The sequence below is a fragment of the Blastocystis sp. subtype 4 genome (assembly GCF_000743755.1).
Source record: "Blastocystis sp. subtype 4 strain WR1 chromosome Unknown seqid_0207, whole genome shotgun sequence".
NCBI lineage: Eukaryota > Bigyra > Opalinata > Blastocystidae > Blastocystis > Blastocystis sp. subtype 4.
In genome coordinates this window covers 1-19,609 of record NW_014569340.1, presented here as the reverse complement: position 1 = coordinate 19,609, position 19,609 = coordinate 1, and the positions used below count along the sequence as shown (strand labels likewise).

General features: G+C 39.9%; 6 protein-coding genes across 6 annotated transcripts; 1 reads left to right on the top strand and 5 right to left on the bottom strand.

Moving 5' to 3' along the window:
* Window positions 1-1,241: 1,241 nt before the first annotated feature.
* Window positions 1,242-8,495, bottom strand: JH06_3233 (neurobeachin-like protein; the record flags this gene model as incomplete). Its single annotated transcript, XM_014670985.1, has 14 exons — window positions 1,242-1,352; window positions 1,383-2,796; window positions 2,827-3,143; window positions 3,174-3,569; window positions 3,600-4,104; window positions 4,135-4,507; window positions 4,538-4,727; window positions 4,757-5,298; window positions 5,340-5,427; window positions 5,458-5,822; window positions 5,863-6,261; window positions 6,292-6,585; window positions 6,617-8,026; window positions 8,057-8,495. The coding sequence occupies 14 exons, from the start codon at window positions 8,493-8,495 to the stop codon at window positions 1,242-1,244; spliced, it is 6,843 nt and encodes a 2,280-aa protein (XP_014526471.1).
* A 4,944-nt stretch (window positions 8,496-13,439) lies between these two features.
* Window positions 13,440-14,683, bottom strand: JH06_3232 (exoribonuclease II; the record flags this gene model as incomplete). Its single annotated transcript, XM_014670984.1, has 6 exons — window positions 13,440-13,616; window positions 13,648-13,890; window positions 13,922-14,140; window positions 14,168-14,371; window positions 14,411-14,630; window positions 14,658-14,683. 6 exons carry the CDS (start codon window positions 14,681-14,683, stop codon window positions 13,440-13,442), a joined length of 1,089 nt encoding a protein of 362 aa, XP_014526470.1.
* A 319-nt stretch (window positions 14,684-15,002) lies between these two features.
* JH06_3231 (histone H3) lies at window positions 15,003-15,432 on the bottom strand (the record flags this gene model as incomplete). The annotated part of the gene is given in 2 exon segments (XM_014670983.1): window positions 15,003-15,018; window positions 15,029-15,432. The coding sequence occupies 2 exon segments, from the start codon at window positions 15,430-15,432 to the stop codon at window positions 15,003-15,005; spliced, it is 420 nt and encodes a 139-aa protein (XP_014526469.1).
* Window positions 15,433-15,727: 295 nt separating this feature from the next.
* On the bottom strand, window positions 15,728-16,376 carry JH06_3230 (ankyrin; the record flags this gene model as incomplete). Its single annotated transcript, XM_014670982.1, has 4 exons — window positions 15,728-15,880; window positions 15,911-15,988; window positions 16,020-16,214; window positions 16,248-16,376. 4 exons carry the CDS (start codon window positions 16,374-16,376, stop codon window positions 15,728-15,730), a joined length of 555 nt encoding a protein of 184 aa, XP_014526468.1.
* Window positions 16,377-16,593: 217 nt separating this feature from the next.
* On the top strand, window positions 16,594-17,330 carry JH06_3229 (mitochondrial import inner membrane translocase subunit TIM22; the record flags this gene model as incomplete). The annotated part of the gene is made up of 6 exons (XM_014670981.1): window positions 16,594-16,721; window positions 16,752-16,837; window positions 16,868-16,986; window positions 17,017-17,086; window positions 17,116-17,234; window positions 17,265-17,330. The coding sequence occupies 6 exons, from the start codon at window positions 16,594-16,596 to the stop codon at window positions 17,328-17,330; spliced, it is 588 nt and encodes a 195-aa protein (XP_014526467.1).
* Window positions 17,331-17,913: 583 nt separating this feature from the next.
* JH06_3228 (glycosyl transferase) lies at window positions 17,914-18,926 on the bottom strand (the record flags this gene model as incomplete). Its single annotated transcript, XM_014670980.1, has 4 exons — window positions 17,914-18,198; window positions 18,230-18,554; window positions 18,585-18,730; window positions 18,762-18,926. 4 exons carry the CDS (start codon window positions 18,924-18,926, stop codon window positions 17,914-17,916), a joined length of 921 nt encoding a protein of 306 aa, XP_014526466.1.
* Window positions 18,927-19,609: the final 683 nt, after the last annotated feature.

The following is a 19,609-nucleotide window of genomic DNA, read 5'->3' as shown; positions in this document are numbered from 1 at the left end:
CTCATTTGGGTGGAATTGACTTCACTAATCGTCTTTATGAATGGCTTCTAGATTCTATCAAAGAAGAAGTTGGTGAAATTGAATTGACTGAGAAGATGATAGCGAGTCTTCGCGCCCAAGCTGAAGAAGCTAAACTGGGTCTCTCTATTAATGAATACCATGAGATCGATTTGAGTGACTTGAACATTGAATTGTCCACTATTGGAGTCACAAGAGAAGATTTCAATCTAGCTACTGAGGACCTCGTCGAACGCTCCACAGTTGTTGTGAAGGATTGTTTATCCCAAGCAGGAATGATTCCAAAGGATATTGATGAAGTGATTATGATAGGAGGTAGTTCTCGAATTCCTGCTGTTCGTGATGCAATGACTTCATTCTTTGGTGGTCGAGAAGTGAAGGCTACTATCAATCCAGATGAAGCAGTAGCTCGAGGTGCAATGTGTTTTGTATGTCAGAAAGCTGGTCACAACATGGTTTGTGGAATGAATGATATTACTTATGGTGTTATCAGTGCAGTGGATCCTTCAACCATACAAACGGATATCATTCCATTGTCTGAACGATCTTCTTATCCGTTCAATAGTGTTGTTGTTCCTGATTATGCCAATGAGATTACTGTTGATATTCACGACATTTCGCCCATGCAGTATGTTGTGAAGCTTCCTAATGATGAAGTGGATATTGTTGTTCCTAAAGGAGCCAGACTTCCATTCAAGAAGATCACTCGATATCAGACAATAGTTGATTATCAAGAGATGATCACACTTGATATTGCTCAAGGTAATTCAATGAAATACTCTGAGAATGATGAATATCAACAGCTTGTATTTGATACTATTCCTCGAAAGCCAAAAGGAGAAGTGAAAGTGGATTTAACAGTGACAGTAGATCCTTTCTGTCAAGTATCCTTCAAAGCCTTCTGTAACAATGTTCCAGCTAGACCTACAATATTAAAGAATCGAGGATCGACAGCCAAAGAACGCAAGGAAACACAAGCGATGATGAAGAACAATGATCGCTTACAGAGCCGGAACCTTTGTTCACAAAAGATAAATGAGTTGAAAGAACGTCTCGATGAATTGATGAGCACGGATCCAAATATTGGTCAGTACTACCAAAGTGTAGTTGACTGGTTTAACAATACTCCTGATGCTCCAATAGAAGATTATCTGAGTACAATAAATTATATTGATATTGCGTTACATCCTCTTTTGAATGTTTGTAAGAAACACATTATAGTCTTAAGTCTTAGCTGCAACAACGTATACATCACCATTCTCCAGACCCAAGTAGACGAAATGTTCTTCGGGAGATACACGAAGAGTACGTACACTCAGATGAAGGTTCGGTGTCTAATCATTATCTCTATTCACTACACTTACCTGAAGGAACGAAGCAGGACGACCTTCACCTCCATAATGCTCTTCAGTCACACCAGCAACCACAGTAAAGTCTACCAATCGCATCAAGAAGAATGTGATCTTATCTCCTGCAGCCAACACATATTCACGATCATTGCTCAAACATATTGTATTCAACTGACTGTTCATCTCTTTCTCAAACAACTTCTCTCCTAGTAACGAATACAAATGGAACTTGAAGTCCAATTGAGAATACCAAATCAAATTACCTTCATTCGTAATATCACACCAACTCACCGCGGGAATCGAAGAAAACTTCTTATCATATTCAGCATCATAGATCGTTCTTAAATACTGCAAATTGGCAAGAGAATACAGAATCAAGGTACCATCCTGACTACCAGAACACAATAGTCCCATCTCCTTATTCACAGCTACACAAGTCACAGCACCGTCATGTCCAAACAACACTTTCCTATCTACCAAACGAGGACTACCAGAAGCGTAATCCAGATGGTACACAACCACAGAATTATCAAACGATCCTGTGATCACAAGGGAATCATCAGCAGATACGCATACACAAGTCACAACGTCTTGACCACTCGCTACACTCAATACTACAGCTCCTGTTGTCACATTCACAATCTTCAAAGCATTGTCCCAACTACCAGCTAAACACACATATGGCCGATTGTGCATCATTGCCACCAACTGATCACCAGCAAGCGATCCTTGATCCAATGTCAACTGCGGACTGAATGGTTCACCAATAATTGAACAGGCATTGTTCTTCAGTCTGGAATCTGCGACTATATCAAATGGAGACAAACCTCCATTCCTCACCGGATTCACTGCTAATGCACGGTTCAAACCGAGAGCTAACACAGCATTGGCAGCATGAGAAGATTGCAAAGCCATTACCGGAGAGGACAAGTGGATATTCGTTTTGTACACACCAAGACTCTGGGTTTTGAATGCATTCTCACCAACGCAGGTTCCAGCTCCAAGATGCTGGTTTCCAAACGATGTCAACCAATCTCGATAGGAGAACAAGGGAAGTGGCGGTTGAGGAATGAGAGGACGACGTTCCTTATGAGGCGTACTGAAGAGTTGAAGAGGTGTTTGACCAAAGTTCTCAACCATTGAAGTAGCTTCATCAAATCGAGCACGATCCACTCGAAGCAACTGTTCCATATCCAACTTCTTATAGTACGAGACATGAGAGAAGATATTATAAGCAGCTTCAGCCTCAATTCCTTGTTGCTTACATCCAAACACAAGATCAATCCACTCACCCAAGTGCTGACTTACATATTCACTCTCAAGAGCATCACGATTGATTCTTACAAACTCTTCAGGAGTCTTTGCCCATGGTGGAAGCAATACATCTTCAATAGGACTCACAGCATCTTGACGTACACCCAAATTGATCCTAGTTCTCATATCCCTTCTCAATACTTACTTGTTGGAATTCTTTAGGATTTCTGGCAAATAGAAGAACTCTGGGATCAACTCTTTCACATCTCCATCATTCGTAGTACAACCATTGTAAGTGTTAGGAAGACTCCAGAATTGACGATCTGGACGGTCAAACTTACCATCCTGCAAGAAGATATGAAGACTGGTATATGGCTCCAAACGAATCAGATACCACAAGACACTTGCACTGTTACTATAATGAGTAGAGAAGAACCGCGGGGGAGGACACAAAATACCGATGGGATCATCAATATCTGTTGACCGAGTTCGGAAGTTCTCCTTCATCACCTTAAACTTCTCCTATTCCTTATCATATTCTTTATCACTCACCAATAAGGCCTCACGACGATAATCCAATTGTGCTCCCATAGGATAGCGGAAATCACGGTAAATCTTTGGATTGCGCAGATCAATTGTCTCACTTGTATAGTCTGCAATTACCCACGGGAAAACATAGTATTGGGAGAGATCATTATATGTACGACCTGCCAGTCGATTCAATCGCATCAGATACTCAAAGCTTGATATCTCTCGATGGAGCCAGCGACGTGTGCAGTCATCCTTCATATATCGTTCTGCTGCAGTAGCACCCAGGAACTCCGTGAGATTGGGGGTCTTCTGTTGACGGAGTGTTGTGTGGAACTCATTCCGACTGAATGAGGACTTGAAAGAGAAGAATGAAGAAGTTCCATCCTGGAAGAACAGCTCAACAGCAACATCTCGGAACTAGTTCTTACATCATTCCATCAGACCTACTGAATAGAGACGGTATTCTTCATGAGTTAGTTCGGTGAGCTTCCAGATACGATTCTCAGGCAGCTTCAACATTGTATACTTGTTCACTCCTTCCATCTTCTTCACGGCACGTTGAGCATCTTGCTTAGCCACTTGTTCTTTGAATTGAGCTTCAAAATCAGGATTCATTGTGAACGAAAGTGTGGATGCTGTGAGTTCCAATTGACCTCTCACTGCCAGCATCGGAATCACCAACTCACATTCCCAGGTACGAAGCACCTTCTTTGGAACTCCAGTGATTTGAAGTTCTTGCTCCAATTCCTTTCGCTGCTTCTCATCCAACTCATCGTCCACAGAACTGCGCATCAGTGATGATAAACGGAGCTTCATTTCTGGTTCAGGTTCCTCTTCCGTACCTTCCTCATTCTTCCATACAGAGGCTTCCGGATGAGTTGTTCCCTTAGGATCAGCAATCAAAATCTTATGCATATCCAATGCATTACAACAGGGGATCAATGTAAGAATCCTATATATAATACTCGATTTCAATTCATACCCCTCCACATCTTGAAGTTCACCCCATGAACCTCTTTCATGAACAAGTGACTCGACAATCTCACCCCACTGCTTGATAATGATCTGATGATGTCTCCAGTACTTATGAGAACCACTTCGCAAACACTCTGTTTCATAGTTTCTCTCCTGCTTCAACACATAACCAATCGCAGCCTCGATCACTGCTCGCACATGATCATTGAGAATGATATAATGAGGAGACTGATTGAAGGCCTCTTCAACACGAACTCGTAAAGCTGGTAGATCCAGAAGGAATGAAGAACCATCATTCTCTACAAGAAGAGACAATGCTTTTACCAAGTGCACATTCTTCTCAGCCCAATTGCTAGATGGTAGAAGTAACAACTCATTCACTATCAATCATTCGCTTTGTTCTCACATACGTTCTCTACTCAATTCTTCATTTCTTGCTGACTGCTGTTTCTGTTTGCCAGTCATTATCCACTTCAATTTGGGCTTGTTTTCATCCAATTCTTTGAGAATCTCGCGAGCTCGAGTCTCAATATCTTTCAGTATTTCACTACAGATCTCTGTTATCGTTGCCTTCAAATTGTCAGCCATATTCAACGAACTCTGGGATTATTTCGATCAATCATTCTTACTTCCGTCTGAATTGTTCGCACACAATCATTGAGACGAGAAAGATAAGCAAGATTCTTATGAGGGAACATTAGACTCTGAACAACCAGCTTAATCTGCTTTGCAATCTGAATGGCTTCAGAATACAAAGGATGATACTTCTCTTCCAATAGTGGAGATACATCCAACACACCTTCGGATGTAGGAGTGGTTGACGGAGCCATCGGCATACCATTGAATGGAATTGTGGTAGGAGCTACGCCACCCAACAGATCATCCAATGGGGATGGTGCTGTAGCATGACCCAACAGAGAATCAACAGTTGGATTCTCGGTCGGTGTTGAGAGAGGAGTCGCATCCTCCATACCTGCACAATGATCGTTAATGATAACATTGTAACGAGCGAAATGGGTTAACAGAATTGACAGGTCCAGAGTCACATACTCCTTCGTTAGATCCAAGAGACTTGTCTGAACAGGAAGTGCCTGCTGTGAAACTGTCTCCAATATTGAGGTTATCACAGTATGAAGAGGAGTGATGAGTTGCCAATAGTAATGATTACGATCTACTTCCAATTCTACAATCAAACTCCCTCGTGAGACCTACCATCTTCATCCTCTGGATACTGGATCCATGAAATGAGAATATCACTGAATACTCGAATATACACAGCAATCTTATGAACAATAGAAGACTATATCTCAATTCAATTTATCAAATTAACCTTATCTCCAGGCATTCCAAGAATAACAAACAATCGATTACATACCGAGACGAAGAAATCAGCCAACAAACCCTTCTCATATACTCTGGTTTTGGGTACATTCTGATCATAGTCTCGAATAGCTCTAAACACCTCATAAACAAGAAGACGATTCTCATCTTCATTCCCAACATCTGTTGCTGTCACATACATACTATTCTCCAGAGGACTCAACACCTCTACTAACAGTAATCCTTGCAACTGACCCCACAGTTGCTCACTCACATCCTTCTCTGTTCCTCGAACACGTTCCAGCACAACAAACACATAGACACACCAACAAGGGACTCTTCTCAATTGCATCAGATTACTGGCTGAATTAATATCTACGTAAAAAAGAGCCAATTTCTGTACTTGTGAATAAACCTATGAAAAGAGAGTAATAGTGAAGAATGATATCTTGGTTCAACAGAGGAAGCAACTGAAGGAACAGAGGTAATAACGTCCCTGATTGAATGGCAAGATTGTCTAGGAATAATGCCATGACACAATTTCGACCATTTTCTTCAATTTGTTGGGTTCCAGTGATTTTAGAGAACAAATCTTTGATGAGATCCTCACTTATCAATTCTGGGGTACATTGGGAAGCCACATAATCCAATATCACATGAGAGTTTTGTCGACTCACTCCCAGCTCAGACCACAATGCAGGCATATGATCACATAAGACGATGAGACGAACAAGAGTAGTGAGTGTGATGGTGGTGACAGTCGGTTGTTTTAACTGTAGCAGGGCTAGGAAGAAGGGAAGGATACCAGCTTTGACTAGAAGTGAATGAAATAAGACATTCTAACGGGAAGGAGTCTCTGTTATCAGTTCTGAAGGTTTCTGTTCCTCCATCAATGCTGAACCCTGCATTACGGATGTCTGAGAAGGTATTTCAGGTGTTTCGAATCCAGTGAGATCCAGTGAAACATGACTGAAGACGGTCAGGAGTGAGATAAACTTCTGACAACGAGCATCAGTCTGAAGGATACGATCCAGAAGTTGAAGGAATTCGATCATAAGTGTGGTATTGTTATTACGACTACAGCTGAGGATGGTATTCACTAGATTGAACAATGCCTCATTCGTCAACAGAGTATCATCTATTTCTCATTCATTATCTCAATCTTCTACCTTGAATCAACTCATTTAGAATATTGAATATACTACTTCGGACATGCTTACACTCATCTGCTGGAAGACATGTTGCTACAACCTCTCCTGAAAGAGGATGAACAAACTCTCCATTTAGTACCAACCACTGTTTCAAGTAACCTCTCTCTTCATTCAATTCTTCACTAATCTCAATCTCCAATTCATTATAGTAATAACGAATTGTGTCTGTGAATCCTTTGATTCCATAACTTCGAATACATGTAACAATCTCTTCATTCTCCTTTGTAACGAATGCTTCTCGAATATAATCATACACACGAATTTGAAGATCTGCAGGGCAATATACCCACAAAGCACTATTCTGGAAGAATGTTTTGAACAACTGATTATGAAGATCCTTTGACAATTTCGGAGATTCCAATAGTGCTATGATACGATCCAAGAAGGAAACAGTAAGATGAACAGGAGTAGCTCGCTGTAACAAGTATGCTATAATTTCAAAGACGCTATGTTCTTGAATATACTGCTGCGAACTTGAAGTCATCATAGCAGCACTTAACAAAGAGTACAGACCTTCTGTGAACTCTGGATCCATGGTATAATTTCCATCTTCCACTCCTGATACCATCAAATCCAACTGTGTTAACAACGGTAGGAAGAGAGCAATACCTCCAAGAGAATCTAATACCGCGGGAATCTGCTTGGTTGAGCAGACATATGTACCTGTACACAATTCACCATTGACAGCTACAGCCAATCCATCCTTGTTATCCTTGCTAACAGGTCCCCACTTCATCATACGATAACGAGGAGGTGTATTATCCAAGACAGCCTTCTTATCCTTATCTTGAACACATGCAGAGAGATTGACAAGTAACGATGAAGTGAGTGAACCATCACATAACATTCTCACAGTAATACGATCCTTTTCTGTTACCAAATCTTGCTCAAACACAGTACGATGTTCAATTTCAATATTCTCAAAGTTATACATGTAATTCGATCCAAGAAGATACATTCCATAAACCTGCTCCTTATTCAATGGTTTGTTGAACAGATACACTGTACCAATCTCTCCTGCTAACTCAGTATAAGCAGTAGGCAAATTAGTATAAGGAAGATCCACACCACGTGTTCCTATGAACACTTGAGGATTATTCTCAAATACAGGATAAGGATAGGAACATTCAAAATTACACATTCCATCCAAAGCAAGAGAGAGAGTAGAACGAGAACGATCCACACGATTGAAGATATGAGAAAGAACAAGATGATACCAGCGGTTCTCTGAGACTGGAAGATTCGTATCACAAACAGCCACTTCCTTTCCATCTTGATAGTACTTTACGACCATGGATGCATTCTGAATAACAAGGAACAGACTAGAACGAGAATCGATCACCGATAAGAGATGAGGTACTGAGAATTCTATTGATCGTGACATCACTAAAGACCTACCTCCCTTCATGATCCAGTCTGCGGCCAGAGAACGAACATTGAACCACATCGATAATGCGTACCCTCCTGCAGGGAAGCGAGGAATTCCTGGGATCTTGTTCCCATTCACTTGCGACATGAGTCGGATTCCAGATGCAGGTGGAATGAGGAGATAACTATGGTCAGGTCGACTTCGATCTGTAGCCCGATAGAGAGCATTCAACATCCGTAAAATGGAGTCAGCATACTTGGCACGATGATCTCCTTGGGTGTGGAGGAGACGGAAGATCTTCTTCAACTGCTGGACAGTCATATTGTGCTTAGCAACACATTCAATAATAGACAAGACAAGATCCACATTTTCAGGTGCATAATTCTCTAAATCAGTGAGAAGATGATCAACAAGAGAGAGAGAAGGTGAAGTTACAGCAATCAGATTCACTTGCTTCATATGACTCATCAATAGTCCATGAAGGAATAACAAGCAGTCTCGTTGTAATGAGGGATTCGAATGCAAGGTAAAGAACAGAAGAATACTTAGGAAATCTGGTCGTTTGATTTGAATTGAATCCATCACTTCCTCCTGTTTAAGAATATCCTGGAAACTAGTAGAAAGAACCGTATTTGACTCCTTTCTAAGCTCTGACAGAATAAATGTCTTTCTCTGCTGATCAGAATCAATCAAACACCATTCATCTAGCAACATTCTATCCGTCAGAATGTTCACGAGTGCCATTAACAACCATTCTTGGCATTCCTGCTTCTCTGTACTCAACACACTCTACTCCTTATTCTCTGCTATGATCATTACCATAAACTGATCATCCTGAACTGTGTGACGGAACTCTTCATAGTACTCAGGGTTGTTGTGAAGCATCAGATACACTGTGAACAGCATGTGACGAACAACCGAGAAGGAATATTCACTACATTGAAGTCATCAACACAGACGTACTTGGGTTCTGTGGTAGCCACAATAGAGAAACAATGAATTACAAAGTGCAAATAAAGGAACTTCTTTTGGATATACCAAAATAGGATATATTTGTCTTACACAACATATTTTGACGAGAACGTGTCACTTCAGGTTCTGAATGGCATGTTTCCAGTAAGATATAGTCAATAATATTGAAGAGACTGTGAGTAAGTCTGGTACTCATTTCAGTGAACACCGATTGATGGACACGTGAAAGAGAGGTTCCCAGACTAGAAGTGATTAGTCAAGCTAACATATACTTTATGAAAATGTTCATGATCTGACCGAAAGCTGATGCAAGTGATGGTGTCGACGTAGCTGTTCGGACAAGAAGAAGAATGAGAGCAATTCCCAGAGCGTGAGTATGTGAACTATCCACAAGACTGAAGTAATATTCAACAGTATTCAGAACTGATCCATTGAGTCTGAGATCTGAAGCAACGATATAATTTATAGCGACTTGAGATGAATTGAAGATCATATCGAGGAGCTGAAGCATAGCATATTTTGATGGCCAGTTGAGAGGAGAATCCCGGTTTCGAGCAAAAAGAAGATAAAGAAGGTATTGAGGAAGAGACACCGCTTTGATAGTATCAGGATGATTCACTACGAGGGTTTGAAGACGGTTACACACCTAAATATGAGAGAATGAATGAAGAACAACGCTTATAATGAAGAGCTCATCAAATGAATCAGCTGCCATTGCTTGAAGAAGCGTTGAAAGCTCATACAAATAAGTACTCTCTTCTGAATGACGTAACAGATCAAAGATCAAATCAAGGATTGCTTCACGGACTAACTTTCATTTCAATGTTCAATTATTACCAAAGATACAAACCCGATCTAAGTCACTTGCTTTTTCATTCACACATCTCTCCATAGAATCATCAGTACTACAAGTGAAATGAGTACTATCGAGTGGGATCAAGAACTTGGCAGAGAGAAGAGTACTAATCAAATGTTTATCCATACAGAAGCGATATAACGATGGTTCTTCACGACAGATTGTACGAAGTACTTCCAAGAGAATGAACTGAGCAACAAGTCTTTGAATGAAAGACAAATGAAGGACAAACCTTGCTGACGGATCAAACACTTCAATGTTCTGGAATGTTTGAAGGAACTGCTCAAAGAATTCCTTATTGACCACACGAATTGGTCCCTACAAATGAAGACAGAATGAAGATGATACATCCCAGGAGATTATATTCCGAATCATGAATCGAGTCAATACATCCAATGAACTCTCGGCTATACCCTCAAGATGCAACTTATGAGCTTCCTCTGATAGATTCCAATGAGGAGTAGTAACTGTCGACTTTTGACGGAAGAGTTCTGGTGTCAGTTTGGCTACACCATCTTCAAGCATCTGATAGGAACGGGGTACTTCGATAGTGATCAATGAATTCGTAGTGGATCCAACAATAGACACTTCTCCGTGCTGCAAAGCTATCCGCATCAGATACACTAAGACGTGTGATTAAGAAATCTATCATTCCTCATAATCAAGGATATAGTATTGACAAGCACATAACAACCACAATGATATGCTTCAATACGAATAGCATCACTTCCATTGCAAACATTCAGCAACAATATCATCATATCCACGTTTAGCGTCATAAGTTCTTCTTCTTCTAAAGCAGTTGCAGGCATCTTTCCAAAGAGCCATTGTCCAGCACCCTCACAAGTTTGAGTTAACAAACGAAGCACACGATCAGCACGTGTAGAAGACTGAAGAAACGGAATGTTGTTGGCAGTAATCAGGATATATTGATGGAGCAACACAACCCATTTCTTTGGCATACTATGATTAGCAATGAGTTCCTTCAGCTTGCATGTAATTACTGTCATTTCCCAACTGTAATCAATCACACATTCTTCATGACCAGCCAATGACATACTATGAATGAAACTCCCATTCCATACATACCAAACTAAGGAGCCAAAAATATGATTAATATTGGAAAGCAAGTTCGAGGCTTGTTCAGAGAAAGCCCCTTTCAATGTGAACCAAGAACAAGTCTCCAGTGTAGGCATGAAGTTATATATGATATGCATGATGTTACAGAGAGAAAGATAAGCATCCTCGAGACTTATGGCCTCACCTGTAGCAATAGCAGTAATGGTCTTTGAACACTCTCCCAACCATTTGAGAAGAATCTCTTCAAAATGATTATATCGAAGAAGAACACTATTTATAAATCCAAACATGAGGAAAAACCGATTATGGGGAGATCGCGTCAAAATCTCTAGAGTATTCTCAATCTTATGAACATCTCGAATTTCCTTATTCTCACTCATCATACATTTCAGCCACTATTATTTATTATTACTAATAACGATTACTGTGATTAGACCACGAATGAAGCGGAATGGATGACCTAAAGATTGTAGAGCCTCGTTTGCAATGCAATGCTTGTACTCTCCAATAACATTTCTTGTTTCTGTATTGTAGAACGTATCCTCAGCACATTCTGTTGGTTTCCAGTACTGATAGACCTCGACGAATAGATCGATAAATAAATATAGTTCATCTTGACACATCTAGTTGTTCAAGTATCCAACCAACAATCCTACAGCTGCTTTCTTTTCACAGAAAGCAATCTCAAATGCTGTCCAAAGATCTGCCAGTTTCATCCCAGTATCGTCCCAACTACACAATCACAACCCTAACACCCAGCCAAACCTGAAATTGTATTCAATAATTGGCGGGGACATATCTTTTACAGTTGCATAGTCACTCTCTGACTACCAATGAGACACACCAAACTCACAGGATACGAGAACAATATTCATTATAGTATCTGTAGAGGACATGATAAATATAGATTCACTTCTTTTACTACAAAGATAGACTCTATTTGAGATAATACAATTACTTAGCTATCATAGAACCACTATACAGATGATCGTAACAAACAGTTTTCTCTCTAAAGGACTCTTGAATAATCATGGTAATCATCTGTATACCACTTTTCTGTCAAACTAGCTTTGATACGTAGATTATCAACAAGGACATCTTCAATCGACACTTTCACATTCTCTCCTTTCTGTGGGATAGATGCAGAAGACACATTAAACCGGATACCCAGATCATTCAGAACAATCCCACAGATCACCGAGTTCATTCTACCATTCATCCATCAATTCACAAATACCCTCTCAACGTAACATCGAGGACAGTTCCATACAGTTCCAACTTTCCCCGTTCTTTCAATACCTCTTTCATTTTCTGCAGAATGATGTATCGATTCCAGCTATCTTCGAATTTGGTAGAGGCTTTCTCCAATGAGAAACATCTTGTTCCAACCATCTGCATAACCTCTTCATTATAAGGAAGTGGTTGATGATGAGCAAATGCTTTCAACTGGCGGTGAACAAGACAATCGTTGTAACGACGTAGAGGCGATGTCACTTGGACATAGGCTTCAATTCCCAAACCACTATGAGGTTCCGCAGTAGTCGTGATTCTTGATGGCAGGCAACGAATGAGTTGTTCCCAGCTATGCATCAGCAGAGGATACGTGATTGGTGCACTAAATAGTGAAGTGAAGGTATCAAAAATAGGATAAATTGTGGATATGTCGTTGACTCATCTGATCTGCTGGAAGAAGAACATTGTATGGATGAGAACGATATGGGAACGGGATATTCTATGATAACAGTAGATACCTGAACATACATTGTCTTTACCCAAGAGCCCGATTACTTCTCCTGCAGCAACCATCATCTCCATTACAAGCTGTTCAGACTAGCAATTACTCGAATGAAGGAGAAATACTTCCATGCTACACGAATTACTCTCAATAGTTCCTTCAACGGAAGACTCTACGATATGGAATCGAGCTTCAGAAAAGGAGAAATCGATACACCCTCGTTGTTCACGATATCGTCTTCGGATGTGAGCCAGACGCTGGAGAGAGTGAAGAGTATGAAGTAGATCTTCCTGGGAACAACATGAAGAGACTCGATGAATCACAGAATTGGAATCGATAAAAGGAGTGGAAGGTTGTTGAAACCCGATGAGTGTTGCATTTGAAGGAGAGGTCTGTCGAGTTATTACACTCTCTGCTGAACGCTGAGGATTGAGAAGAGGTTGAAATGGAAGATCAAACGATGGAGAGGAGGAACAGTGGAACGAACGAGAAGGATGGTTCTCTTTGATCTTCAATAGTTGTTCAACTTCTTCATATGTGAGTCGAATAGGTCTTTGAAGAGTTGTACATCGAACAGAGAAATCATTGATAGAACCATCTTCTTGAAAGGAGATAATTAGTGTCAGAGCACGAGGACGAGGAGTCGTAGGAGCTCCCTCCGACGATTGAAGTGACTGATGAGAATACCGACTATCAGGACGAACATCAGCAAATTGAGTTGTACTCAGAGAACAAGCAGTAGCAATGTCCCATGGATATAGTGGATATACTATACTGAAGAGAGAGACACAGCAATACCTCGATTAGGATAGTAATACGTAACTGAACGCAAAGAAGCATTATAATCAAGTTCAGAATTGAGTGGAATGAATGATGTTGGATCAGCTATATGAACAGCAACTGTATGATCATTGATCACAGAGATACTGTCATCAACTTCTGATGTCTATTTCATGAGAAGAACAATTTGTAATCACAGAGATGCTGTCTATAGCAACAGCTAATTGTGAGAACTCGCTTCGACTATCAGCATAATCATCGATCAGATCCCATGCTTCATCTTCTTTCCCCACCTCCTTATAAAAGAATGTATCAAGAATCCGCTTTGCTGAAGTGAGACATGACGGTGTGAAATCTGTATAGCCACATTTACTATCAATAAGGAACTGTGGTGGATAATATGGTTTGAGAAGTTTCAATTCGCGCAACACATCACCACACTAATTATGATTCAATAATTATAAACATTACTTTGAATTGAACCATTTCCCGTGATTGAAGAGTATAATGAGAAGAAGAATCCTCCTTTTGGCCATACAATGGGAGAAGCACATGATCTCGAATTAGAGCAAAATCCGTTACATTTTCTTCAGAAGGAGAAAATACATTTGCAAGGATGATCAATGCGTTCACAAGGCGACGATGAGAAGATATAAACTGTTGGATTTCTTCTGGATTCTCTTTGTTCAACTACAAATCAGTCAGTCATCCATTAACAACAGCACGAAAATCGTTAACAAAAGAATCACACTCCTTTGAATCAATACCATATCGATTCTGAAATATCGAGTTAACTTCCATTGCAAGAGCATAGTTCGATTTTAGCAAACTTAAGAATTGCTTTGGCTGACATCGATACTCGTTGTACTTCGTCCAATCATTTTTCATCTTTTCTACATACTGACAGTTGTTCCGGAGGAACTAGTCATCAACCAAAAACCTAAGAGGCACTCTATCAACGACACCAATTAGAACAATATCAGAATACTGTGATTTCCACTTTGCTGGAACATACGGGAGAACTTGTTGGACATTGAACCGGGCATATCCACAAAACTTGTTATAAATACGTTCCATTGGTAACTTTGATGATCTGTACAATGTATTAATATCGTTTTCGATCGACTCAATGTCAGCAGCAGAAAACGAAGACGGAAGAGCCAGTGGGAGAGAAAGCAAACTATTAAGAGAACCAATACCAATCTACATAAAAGGAGACAAACGCAAATACATCATGAATACAGTCATGTTCGTTCCGAATTTGTAGTTTCTGTAACCCATCGATATTCTTCTTTCCACAATAGACACCAACTCGATATTGACGCTGAGTAGAATAACTCACAAGTGATCCCACAGGAGGAAGAAGCAAACCATTTCTATCCACTTCCTCTCCAAGGGTATCGATGAAAGCCAGCTTGTTTTCAAGGATTGAGAATTGGCGCGTTAGCGCATACACCCTATTGCATAATCGTCCATTAATTCCTCTTCTCTGTATCGCTCCCAACATCTTCAAACAGTGAGAGTGAATATGAACAAACAGAAAGCCATTGTATTAATAAATACACGAACTTTGCTTACTTCTCGTTACGAATACGACGAGCAAGCTGCATATCACGAGGCATAATCGTCACACGCTTAGCATGAATAGCACACAAGTTTGTATCCTCGAACAGAGAAACAAGGTAAGCCTCAGCAGCCTCCTGAAGAGCCATCACAGCAGAACTCTGGAAACGAAGATCGTTCTTGAAGTCTTGTGCAACCTCACGCACCAATCTCTGGAAAGGGAGCTTACGGATCAGAAGCTCGGTACTCTTCTGATACTTGCGAATCTCACGGAGAGCCACAGTTCCGGGTCTATAACGATGGGGCTTCTTCACAGCTCCAGCGGTGGGTGCAGACTTACGAGCAGCCTTGGTAGCCAATTGTTTACGAGGGACCTTTCCTCCTGTGCTCTTTCTGGCAGTTTGCTTAGTACGAGCCATTCTTCGTTATCGAAATAAAAAATGAACAAGCCAGGAAAACAAAGATAAAACCAGATTCTAATGACACAAAATGAAGGAGTTGATTGGTTAATTTCAGACATAGTCGAATTCAAGCCAATCAATAGAAATTAATTGATACTAGCGAATACTGATATATAATAGAAGTATGACAGGACTAATCATTGGTGATTATAATCATAGTATAGTTGTTAATACACAAGAATAGTAAATGGTATGTATAACAAACGAATACTAGAATAATTCCAATATAAAACAAGAAACTTGAGTACTCCATTTATTCATCTTCATCAAGCATAAATGCAAGTTTCTTGAGATCCAACTTCTTTGGTACAGGCTTTCGAGTATCTTCATCTTCATTTTCTCTTTTCGATGGTAGAAGAACCACCTTTGGATCTTCTTCGTCTTCATTCATTTCCTTTCTTTGTCTCTACAAATCGATCACTCAACTTTCACCCACAAGCCGGCGCCTTTCGTTACTCTTCCGCTTCTTCTCAGCATTCCATTTTTCCCGTGCCTCTTCGATTATCTTTCGTATCTACAAAATCATATTTCCTATTCAGAAGTACTTCTTCATTATCTGTTTCATCACTGGCTAGTTTGTTTCCCTTAGATCGTTGGTTCGGATTACTACCATTCTCTAAAAGGAGTTTTACCATTTCTGTGTTTCCATTCTTAGCCGCTATATGAAGACAACTGATATCATTCTTTTGAAAGACAGCATTGATTCCTGATACTGCACCGTTGGACAATAATAATCGAACCTACAGAATCAGAATAGAAGTAAGAAACATAACAATATCAATATGATTCTTCATCACAGCAAATCCCAAAGGACGAACATTATCTTGTGCTAAAGCATTTACATTAGCTCCATATTGGATAAGAAGCCGAGCAGCATCAAGACTTCCGAAATAGCATGCCATGTGTAACGGTGTTCTATTGTAAACAAGGGAATCCAAAGCTACCGTTTCAACTTATCTTTGGCATTGAGATTCTCCCTGCTTGTCAATAACTTGACCATCTCCTCTACATTATTCTCTTTTGCTAAACCATGGAGTGATGCCTCTCTGTGTGAATCCATCCTCCGTTGCTTGATAAGAAATGAAAGAGTTTCGACCCTTCACTTTTTTGCCATTTTCCATGGAAACAGATCCGCAGGAACTCGAGAAACTGCTCCAGAAGAAGAAGCCTAATACTGGACCCTTTCCTATGATAGATACGGTCCCAAATAAGGAGTCATTCCAATTTCTCATTAATCCTCCCGTAAAGTGACTGCTTTCTTTTTCAATCAACTATAGAAGCAATGAACTCGTTATGATGCCTTCAAATATTGGAGAAATCAACAATTCCTGTTTCATCAAGTTTGTGACTGGTGGTATTATGGGTTTCTCTGTTGAATTAAATTGAAATATAGCGGCTGCAATGGGTGGAGTCTTTGGTTTCTTCATGGGTTCGTTTAGTCAAATGTCCACACCAATGATGAATGCAAGTGGTCCTATTGTTGAGCCTGGAAAAGCATCTGTTGGAAGTGAAGTAGCTGAGATGCAATGTGTTTAGTCATAGTTTAAGAAGTCAATGCGCTTCACCTATCTTAAAGGAAAGAGTACTGCTCGTAGTATGGCACTGTTTGGAGGTTGGTTTGGGTTATGCTTGAAACCATAGGTGTTTATACGGCATTGGAGTGTGTTACAGAACGGATACTTGGAACAAAGTCAATATGGACAAATGCCTTAGCTGGTTGTGGAGCTGGTCTTGCGTTTGGAGCAAAAAAGGGTCCCATGGTAGGTGCTACTAGCGGTCTGTCACATTAGTCGGCATGTATGAGTTGCGTAGGATTTGCTGCTTTTGGAATCGTAATCGATATGTTTATGTTTTAGATGATTCGTTCCAATATATTTTAGATCATGTTTGTTTGATTATTGGTTGGATAGGAAACAGAGAATGAATATCAAGTTATTCATCATCGATTTCTAAAGGTCTTAGGCCCAATAACGCTCGAATCCGATTTGTTTCGAGGATAGAACACTCATATTCACCTCTTTCATTGAGAAAGAGATGAGGATGATATTCCAACGAAACAGTTTCTTTCTCATAACACGAGGAACACTCTACGTGTGAATTTAAACACATTGCTAGACCCAAGTACAAGGGGTCAGGACGAATGGTGATGATCTTATAGTCGTCATTACTTCTAATTGAAAACAATAACATCCAGCATCTTGTAAATTAGCAATATCAAATTCCTACAAATCTTGACAGATGGGACAAACAGATCGAACCTTCAACCAATGGACAATACAATGATAGCAATAGCTATGGAAACATGGAAGGAGAACCGATTTCTGTTAATGAAGATCATCATGTAACAAACACATTCGTTCTTGTTATCGTTTGAAAGCAGATACAACACACTTCATTCTCCTTTCTCATGTAATGAAAAACAAATACAGAAATAAAAAACTAAAACCGATAATCGGGGTGGCGTAGAGTTCCTCGAAACCAAACGAAATACTGTGTGTAGAATATGTTCCAATACTTATCCAAATAGGGTATCTTGGAAGAAGTCATCTTACAACGAAACCCACAAACTCCCAAATGAGCTGCAGGAACAAAGTTAGTTGCATCCACAAGTGATCCATGTTGATATCGCACATACTGTAGCAAACCATTGTCCACTCGCATTCTTCCAATCACAATATCTGTAATCTTTGTAAGATCAACAGACTCCGAATAGATGAAATAATCCTAAGAATTAAAGGCAATGGAAGTGACACACAGAACTATGCTGATGCCGAAGGACAGCTTTCGGATTTTGAACAATCAACTCAACCACCTTATTCACCATGTCAACGGTAACGTATGATGTGTTCAACAGAGTAGAAGGAACAAGTTCTAGAGGTATTTCAAATACACGACTTCCAATTGCTACCTTCGAGGGTAATACCTGTTGACGAATCAAATTATCGCATTGTATAAGGAGATCAAAGAGTTTCGAAGACACCAAAATATCACTGTTAATGTAACCATAATAATGACCTGCAATGAGAAGTTTGGTTTGAACTAAAAAGTAACGGACAAATGGAACTCCATAACTATTAACCCTACTACTAAAAGAATCCTCTAAGTACTACAAATAAGATGTGATAACAGTAATGTTGTGATCACGGCAAAATGAAAGAACAGCAGGAGATCTAGAATAAATAACGACCCTGAACGAGTATTGCTGTTGATATCCAGAAAACATTTGGAGAACATTTAGAACATCTGGTCCAATAGTCTATCCCTTCACAGATAACAACAGTACCAACTTTACTATCACCAATCGTTGTTGTAAGCACCAACTGATACTTCTTCCGTGTGATAGCAGCATTCCAGAGGATATTAGGAGAACTCCACAATAGATATTTCTCTTTCCCTAGAGTATTTCGATCTGTTAGTGAATAACCATCTAATGAGTAACTATCAACAGACATAGTCACCATAAGAATCCAGAATGTGTAGCGATGGCTCAACACAATTCGTATATCTCTCCTGATATCCAATATACTATAGTTCAAAAACGGAGTGATCATTCACAAAGCATAAGATGAAGAACACGACTGATGCGATTAGTGTTTTTAACTTGTTTCTCTTCTTAGGTGTTCGGTACATTCAAGGAATCAACTCTTTCATATTGAAAACCGCGGTTCTGTTTGTTCATCTGTTTCTTCAAAGAACTGACTTATTGACAATTTGATTCATGAATCAACAAACAATCATGCAGAAACTTCAATAGAACTGCAAAATCATATCTACAAAAGACGCTCCTCTTCTTGTTTCACAGTCTTAGATTTCTTCAGACGCTTTACAGCTGACACCTTTCCAGAAGTCAAATTAGAACGGACTGATAACTTCGTACAGAAAATAGCCACAACCAAAGACACAAGGTAGAAAACAACACCAATCACAATCCAACACACTATACTCCAAGGGAAAGGATAACGATAAGTCGCTTTCAAATCGAATTCAACTGTGAATGGACGAAGATAATCCTTGTCAATCTTATCAGCAGCTTCTTTTCCCAAATGAGGAAGAATTGGAGCGATCTTCTTCTCAACATAATCACCCAATTCTTCTTCAAGAGTGAAACGCATTACTACTTCTCTTGAACAATCAT